We start from the raw sequence: 9344 nt of genomic DNA on the forward strand, positions 1-9344 counted from the left end.
ATATACTTTTAATAGTGGGATTGAGAGTATGTTGGGGATTAGAGGGCTAGAGAAAAGAGGGAGAAGGGGACGTTGGAGTGGAATGTTGCTAGCAATGGAGGGAAATGAGAGGGAGGGAGAGAATAAAGAGAGAGAGAGAGAGAGAGAGAGAGAGAGAGAGAGAGAGATGTCATCATTGTTTTGTAAGAAAAATAATTAGTACTTAGAGAGGAGTTTACAATGCTTAGGCTTTAGACTAGGCTTATGTAGTTTTTGTTGAAGTGGGTAGTGTTTTCCATAAAATTTGTGTGGTGTGTGTGTAGTGTGTATAGGGACTTGTGCCAAGGAGGTGGTCCACATGTATTGCACAAAAGTAAACCACATGATTAAGGGTCATACTATGCAATGTTCATAACTTTTGATCCATAAGTCAGATGGATGCACAAGATATGTCGTTGGAACCGCAACAACGATGCAAACAAGATGGAATAGGTCTCATGTTACACCCCAGACTCGGTAACCGGACTCACAAGGAACCCAATGACCAGTTCTGACCGCAACAGCCTCCATAGTACCTCATTCTCGTCTACTGAGGTAGGTTTCGATCCTAGGATCCTACAAGGAGGATTTCCATAATGGTATAATCATTTCAATTATGAGCATATCCAAGATTACAGCAGGTACATCTGAGAATAACAAGAGGCACACCACAAAATCCACTAAGAATTTGAACTTTTACAAGCTTACATCAAGTCCGAAAGGACATACATAAGATAATAGGAAAAGAGAGGAATCAGCAACACTGGAGTCCTCGGGCTCAACTCTACTCCACGCTCTGCTGCTACGACATCTGCCTAGGATTTCCTACATGCATCAATCGTGCATAATCTTATATAAACTTAGAGGGTTGTGTAAGTGTGTGATAATGGTGCACAGAAGAATAGCAGGAGGTATAGGGAAGGAAACATGCTCAATGAGAATATCACTAGCCTTACCAAGGCTTATCATGAATACGATGCAATGAGTATTGAACGCCATACCAAGGCAATTCATGAAGGGGCTTACACAGCCAATGCTAATGCGATGCATGTAATGTCAGTGCTCATATCCAAACCATATGTCAAGTACATTTCCAATCATAAGAAAATCATCGGAGTCCATTATACTACTGAATGACTACCGCTCTACAGACTCCACACAGTCAAATGAGGATAAGAGACCTCACTACCCGCCTGTGGACAGCCAATCACCAGCAAGGCCTGACGGTAGCAGACCCATTTATGAGATGGTTAGACTCAGCCTGGCAATGCCCCTTACACCAGGCAGGTAAAGCCACACCCCTATCCAACCGACTACACGACAGTGGGAGTCGAGGCCTGATGGTATAAGGCCCTCGTGTGCTCATAATTTTCACTTGGTCACGGCGTTGGAGCAGATCTTTGGTACCATGGAAGTTTTAAAAATTTCACCCATGGGCATCTTATGCACCCAGTATGCTCAAGTAACATTTCTGGTGTCCACACATACGACCATCCACGAATGTCAAGCCCTGATGAAGCAAGGGCGGTATCATCATAAAATATGATGCCAATGCATGAGTTACACATACAGATCATGCACTAGCTACAGGCACATAATGTGCACAAGGGGAGAAACTCCATCCCTCAATGACCACCACACAATGCAATCAATTCATACATATGTGCATATGGGTCACAAAATGTAAGTGTGCTACCTGTGAAATATGGAATCCTCCGTCCTACGGAGGGTCAAGGTCTAGGCACATAGATAGGTGTTCTAAGGAAAAGAAAAATCCTCTACTGGGGGCCCAGTACTTTGAGATGGCCCACAAGCTAAGAGAGTCATAATCGAAATGAGGAACGGTCCTAGTCAGGCCCATGGTGGGCCTTCAACCACCTATAAAGGCCTCTATGGGCCTACCGTTGGGCCACCAAGGAGGACATCCAACCTTGACTGGGTCCCAAAAAGGTAGCTTACTACATATATAAAGAAAGGTCCAAGACACAATCAATCCATGGCCTATTGGGCCACGCACTAAGCCCAATACATAGGCAACCTGGTGGGCCCTTAAGCAAGGTTAGGGCCCAACCATAAGAGTCATGCGTTCACTCATTACGGTGGGCCTAATGGGCAGCCCATTATCCCAACATATGGGAAATCCTTATATTTAACACAAGTAAGTTGGGCCTCACATCTCGGCCCAAGTATGGATTTATTATAGTGGGCAAGCAAGGGCCCAACTACTTGAGTATTTGGCCCATAAGACCCATCACAATGGCATGGTAAATATAGGACCCGAGGGTCCAACGGGCCTATCAAAGTTCCAGCCCAACCAAGGCTATAAGGCCCATAATTAACTAGGAGACTAGCCCAAGAAGAATCCAATTGGAATGGGCCTTTAATCATGCACTAATTAAGTCCAAAAAATAAAATTAAGATGGTAAGATAACTAACTTAATTCCTCCTCAAATCTAGTGGGCCATAATGCCCCAAAAGAACATTTATAGGCAACAATTATTGGGCTCAATGCCAAATTCCAGCCCACCCAAATTTCTGGGTTGGTTGGAGTCCAACAATAGAAGTATTTCTTAGTATATTTAATCCCTGATGGCCCACACACATCACTGTGGGCCCCACCAGATGAGAGAGGATATGCAACACATATATCAAGTGGGCCAGACTGTTGGAATGCAGGCCCAGCAGTAGCCTAAGGCAGGGATGTCCCATGTGTAGGCAGCCTTATGGGCCTGGGGTATCTGGTTCAAAATCCACCCAATGGACCCCAATTGAATACCCAAAAAAAGGAGAGGATGATCAATCCCCTAAGGACCCCACATGAATGGATGGTGGTATATACAACACATCAAGGTGGGCCCACAAAGTAGGCTAGACGGCCAGCCCAGGCTGGACGCCCCAGCCTGGGCGTCCCTGCCTGGTGGGCCACTCTCGGCCACACCACGGTCAGCTCAAATGTCCGTTGGTTCTGAAATTTTGCAGGGTAATACTTCCATAGGTGGGTCACACTTTGACAAAATTTTAAAATTTTTGGACACCCTAAAATATTTTAATTAATTTAAACAAAATAGTCTGTCCAAAACATTGGACTGACCTGGACGTCCCAACGTGATGGGCCAGTCCGGCCCTTACCACATTGTGCACAGGGGTCCATTGGCCCTAAAATTTTGTAAGTGGGTTCTACCATGAGTGGGACACCTATCTGCAAAATTTTAGAATTTTTGGACAACTAGAATATTTTAATTAATTTTAAGAAAACAATTTATCCTGAGATTCTACCTGATCTGGACACCACAATACAATGGGCCGGTTCAGCTATTGCCATAGTGTGTACAGGTGTCCATCGGCCCTGAAATTTTTAAGTGTGTCCTACTATTGATGGGTCATCCCTCTACAAAATTTTAGAATTTTTTAAATGTTATAAGTATTTTATTTAATTCATATAAATTATAGACAGCAAGGTCCAGAAATAATTTCCTGCTGAAGCAAAGCTGCTGCCCTTGACTTTTGTGCCCCATTAAAGTGGGCCTAGGTCTGCCAAAATTTAGGAAATTATAAGTTCAACTTACCTATACAAGTATACCATAAGGTGGGGTCTACAAAAGTGACCCACCATTTTAAAAACAAATTGATAATTATATTTGTACAGCAAGCAGAGTGGCTGGACAGTCCAGAAAAATCTGGACTATCCACCCTCCTTAGGCCACTCTTTTGGGTGATCAAATAGGGACGGATGAAGGTGAAATTCAACATACTTGTAGGTGGGGTCCATACCTCTAGAAATAATCTAATAATGGGGTTAAAACATCCACCAAATCAGTCCATAACACATGCCAAAAACAACCCAAAAACAGTACAGAATTTTTCTGGACAGCAAGGTATGCCTAAAAATAACTGAACATAACTACTGAGTAAAGGGGAAAATACCCCACAAAATTTGTGTTGTAGTCCACCTTAGTGGGCCCTACAAACATCCAAGCCATACCCCCCTCATAAAACTCATTGCATGTAATCAAAATGGAGCAAGTGGGATGACAACGTCCATAGAATGGACAGCAAGGGGCATCCACTTTGCTTGGATGGTCTAGATATTCCAAGGCCACTAAGTGGGCCACACACAGTAGGAATTAAAAATAAAATGATGGAAAAAATAAAATCCGACCATGGGGTAGGGCCCCACCACTAATGGGCCCTCCCAAGAGTCAATCTCAACCATACAACAATGTTACTTGAACATGCAACATTAAACTAATGCATGCATGATCTTTGATTAGAATGGGTGGTTGGGATGTCATCCCAACATGACTTCTAGGGTCTAGATGCCCTTGAAATAAAGTGGATGATACAATGCATCATGATGGGGTCCATGGAGAATGGCCTCATCATGTTTCATGATATGCATGTAGGATGGACTAAAAGGCTACATCCATGGGGTCAAATGGGGTCCCCACCATGGATTGGTGGGTCCCATATGATCCAACTAGGAAAAAAAAGAAGATCAAAGGGTAGAAAAAAAATCAGAAATTATAATCACCCACTTGCAAATGAAGCCTCCAAACTCCTACACCAAGAAGGTCTTGAGCCTAGGAAGAAGTTTTAATGGTGGAGATCTACTTTTAATAGAGGGATTGAGAGTATTTTAAGGATTAGGGGGCTAAAAAAGAGAGGGAGAAGGAGACATTGGAGTAGGGTGTTGCTAACAATGGAGGAAAATGAGAGGGAGGGAGAGAATAAAGAGAGAGAGAGAGAGAGAGAGAGAGAGAGAGAAATGGCATCATTATTTTGTAAGAGAAGACATCATAGCATAGGGAGGAGATTACAATGCTTAAGCATTTAGGCTAGGCTTGGTTGGTGTTTCCATAGAATTTATGTGGTGTGTGTGTATGGGGACTTGTGCCATGGAGGTGGTCCACATGCATTTGCATAAAAGTGGCCCATATGATCAAGGGTCATACTATGTAATGCTCATAACTTTTGATCCATAAGTCGAATGGATGCACAAGACACGTCGTTGGAACTGCAACGACGATACGAACAAGGTGATATAGGTCTCGGGTCGATCCGAGTCGGATCTACGTGACTGGGCCCAATGATGACCACAAACACAATCTGAGGGTCACAGGTTGCCGAAATTCAACCGGTAGGACCGCGGGACTACAAGAAATGAAATGCATACTCACATACACACATGCACATACAGGAACACATGTCAAGTCTTACATCTCGGGTCGATCCGTGTCGGGTCTACGTGACCAGACTCAAGGATGATCGCAAATACAATCCGAGGGTCGCAGGTCACCGGGATTTGACAGTAAGACCACAGGGCCACAAGAAATGAAATGCATACTCACATACACACATGCACATGCAGGAACTCGGGTTGGATCTTACAATGTACTTAATAGTAGTTTATCTATTCTAGGTGAATGTAACTTGTTTGTTCATTTCCTGCATGCATTCCATTCTTTTAACCATCGCCCCGTATTGTCCATAAATATGGAGTTCACAGCATTCCGACCTACCAACTGAAGACAATTTTATACGGCCAGGTATGTTGTGTTAAAATCCTATCGATTAATGTGTAAGTCTATCTAATATGTGAACACCTGTGTAGCTTTAGGAGTCGATTGCATAGAGGATAACTACTCGATCAACGGAGAATCGTGTGTTAAATTGATATGATTATCATTTTCCTTTTTACATTACAAGTCATCACATAGTGACATCACCCGGTATGAATAGGTACTACTCACACCTGGTAAAAGAATATGAAGCATTTTACTAGGTCGATGTACGATGCTTGCTTTTAATCTGTCATCATTTATTCTCATTCTCGAGGTATGATATGTGTCCCACCAAATTTCTAAATATTTGTAGTCTAGGCCTAATGGATTTAATAAACAGTTTGGGATTAATTGCCTTGTTTCTACCTTCTTCTATAATAAGGTCATGCACCAAACAATCACGTAGGCTTGACTCCAACTCAAGGACTTGATTCTCTCGGCATGTGTAAGTTATAGAGAATGGTTCGAAAGATCTCATTCAATTTTTTACAGACTTTTTACAAGATGCATGAATATGAGATAATAATTCGAATTTAATTTCGTATTGCTTTTGCAGACAGCAATTCATGGCCCCAGTTCATGCTCCATGAGGTGGCTTCATCTTTTAGATTTATCACCACAACATAAACATTGTGGTCGACTTGTAGGGGAGAAAAAAGCAACGTGACAAAAGTGGCAGAATTTTGTGTGAATTATTTATAAGTTGATATGATTTGAGCATGTAACTTAATCCTCGAGTCTGACATATGTATCGATGGTAGCATCAATTCCTTTTAATGTAATATATCTTCGATGTTGGATAGATGTTAACCTCCATTTCCGGGGTTGTGATCCACCCAATGTAGAACAATGAGCTGGATTTCTTCCACAAACAAGAAAATTTGCCAAACCCACAGATATAGCTTTCTTAAAAATGTTGGACAATGTGGATGAATACCACATTATGTCTGATCACCGTATGAAGTAGTGTCAATCTATTGGAGTGGATTTGCAATGTTTAATTATGTATATTTGAGTCATCACATGTCGCAAGTGGCCAGTGTTATTGAGGGGATAACACTTACTCCAAGCAGAATCCAAATGGGTAGCATTGGACTGTTTCATGTGCGTGAAGAGTTGGGTGTTATGGGGCCCGCCTTGATGTACCATTTTCCACAACGGTGTAAGTGGTGCCTGTACATAAAATTGTAGCAGGGGATAACGCCCTGTCGGAAATCCATTTGCATCCCATGGGAAATCCAAACAAGCTGACTCAGATATTCAATGGGATGGTAGCAATCCCACAAAATCCAAACAATTCACGACCCGCCGTGGAATAGAGATCTATACCACTATCCTACCATAAACCACTTCAAGTCCTAAATGATGGGATACCCGTAGTTCCATCATATTTAATCCAATTCAATTCACCAGGCCAAACAGGCCCTAGAAATGAGGCTCTAGGCAGATCAGACAACATAAAGCAGCTGGGATAGTGAGGCGGACCGTAGAAACCTTCCTAAGTCCCACTAGGATGTTTATTTTCCATCCAACAATTCGTAAAGTCACAAATACCTGGATAAGAGGAAAACACAAAAATCAGATTAATCCAAATCAGATCAAACCCACTATTTCCTGTCGTGTTGTCTATTTGATCTTTGGATCTGCCTCGTTTTTGGGTTCATGATCTAACATGATCAAGAAAAATGGATGGACAGTTTGGATAAAATAAATATGTGATGGTGGGGCCCACAGAGCTTTGGCCAGTACCGAGCTGGGTCGTGGATGGATCACTACCGTGTCCAAGTACGTGTCGCAGAGGATTCCAGTCAATCCAGGAATGTGGTTGGAACCGTCCATAAAGCCATTCCGCTCCAAAGAAAAGCGTCGAAAGCAAGCGAGAAAAAAAAAACTGTAGTGGCAATTGCACCGACATACTATAGTCCTCAGCCCAAGAGTCCCCGGAATATCATGATTCTTGGATGTGGGGCCCATCTCAGCAATCTAGGCCGTCAGTTCTATAAGCTTGGGCCTCATGACGGTCCTCTTTGACGCTGGATGCCTCGAGCATTTTCTTGATTGGAAGATACTTGATCTTCGTCCTGATCGCACGGTTGGATGGCAGTCCACGATTAGAAATATAGAATGGACACGTTCCAGACAGTAGTTTTAACCAGTGGGCATTTTCGTCATTTTGATGGGTATCTGATTTAAAATGATTGGCGCATCGCGCACTTTCGTCATGGGTGCTCGTCCTCTTTCTCAAAATAAAGGAAAATCGTATCCTCCCTCACTCCGTTCTCATCATATCTTCTTTATCCTTCCAACTCGCAAGAGAATGCTTTAGCCCACCAACCCTAGGGCGGTTACCTCTCTCTCTCTCTCTCTCTCTCTCTCTCTCAGACACAGACACACATACAAGAATATCACCCAAAACATCTCTCTCTCTCTCTCTCAAATCCAACATGTCAAAAACCAATCTCATCCTCTCCTTCCTTTTCCTCCTTCTCTCCTCTCTTCCCAACCCTTCCTCTCCTTCCACCTTCTCCTTCATTTACGGCGGCTGCTCCCAGATAAAATACGACCCAAGCTCATCTTACCAATTCAACCTCAACTCCCTCCTCACCTCTCTCCTCAACTCTGCCAACTTCTCACCTTACAACAAGTACACAATCAACGCCCCCAACCCCGACCCCACCCTATACGGCGTCTACCAATGCCGCGGCGACATCTCCACGGCCGATTGCTCGTCATGTGTAAGATCCGCCATTTCCCAGATCGGCATCTTATGCTTAGATACCAGTGGTGCCACGATCCAACTCGACGGATGCTACGTGAAGTACGACAATGTCACGTTCCTAGGCGTGCAAGACAAGTCGTTGGTTTTGAAGAAATGCGGACCGTCGACTGGCCGTTACGATACCGATATGTTGAGCCGGAGGGATGAAGTGCTAACTAGTTTGGGTGGTGGGACCGGCATGTATCGTGTGGGGAGTATCGGGTACGTGTCAGGTGTGGGCCAGTGTGTTGGGGATTTGGACGGTGGAGAGTGCACGGATTGCGTGTCTGAGGCCGTAGAGAGACTGAGGGGTGGGTGTGGATGGAGCGTGTCAGGAGCTGTCTATCTCGGCAAATGCTACGCTCAGTACGTCGCGGGAGGGGCATATACGTCAAGTGGGTCATCAGGAGCGGTATCTTCGTCTAACGAGGGGAGCGGTCAGCCGGTTAGCTGGGGAGGATGGTGGGGTTTGGCTATGTGGGCTTGTCTGATGAATTTACTGAAATATCCTTGAAGAATTTCTGAAATGATTGTGAATGGCGCGGAATGTAAGGGTACTTTAGTCATTTGTGGTTGATTTGTTTGGCTTGTAAATGCAAAGGTGTCTTTCAGTGGATTTAAATGTGTAGTTTGCGGATTAATAGATATTTCGTACATATGCACCCTATGTTTTGGTGATTGAAACTTATGGTAGGAAGGCCCTGATAGTGGATGGTGGATACTATGAAATTATCCGAAGGAGAAGATCACAGCCCTTTGATAGTTTGGATATCTAAAACACGGTTGAGATTATTCAGCAGTGATCGAAATTTCGATGGAGGAAAAGCCAGGTGTCAAAGGGTTGTAGTACTCCAATCTAGGAGACTTCCGTAATATTCCCCATACTTTGTGGGTCCCATCATATGAACCGTTCGGATCATCAAAGTTCTTGTGCCCTTTGTGCTTCTTTTCTTTATTTTTTTCTTTTTTTTTTGTCTGAGGTGTTTTATTATTCATTATACATCATG

At 43.5% G+C, this 9344-nt stretch overlaps 1 protein-coding gene across 1 annotated transcript; it reads left to right on the forward strand.

Annotated features, from left to right (window-relative positions):
- Positions 1 to 7838: 7838 nt before the first annotated feature.
- On the forward strand, positions 7839 to 9004 carry LOC131227630 (plasmodesmata-located protein 7-like). Its single transcript, XM_058223433.1, has one exon. It carries the CDS (start codon positions 8024 to 8026, stop codon positions 8849 to 8851), a length of 828 nt encoding a protein of 275 aa, XP_058079416.1. The 5' UTR covers positions 7839 to 8023; the 3' UTR covers positions 8852 to 9004.
- Positions 9005 to 9344: the final 340 nt, after the last annotated feature.

Source organism: Magnolia sinica, chromosome 15, assembly GCF_029962835.1.
Source record: "Magnolia sinica isolate HGM2019 chromosome 15, MsV1, whole genome shotgun sequence".
Taxonomy (NCBI): Eukaryota; Viridiplantae; Streptophyta; class Magnoliopsida; order Magnoliales; family Magnoliaceae; genus Magnolia; species Magnolia sinica.

Coding starts and splice junctions, on each gene's coding strand:
- LOC131227630 (XM_058223433.1), top strand. CDS start 8,024: ATGTCAAAAACCAATCTCATCCTCTCCTTCCTTTTCCTCCTTCTCTCC.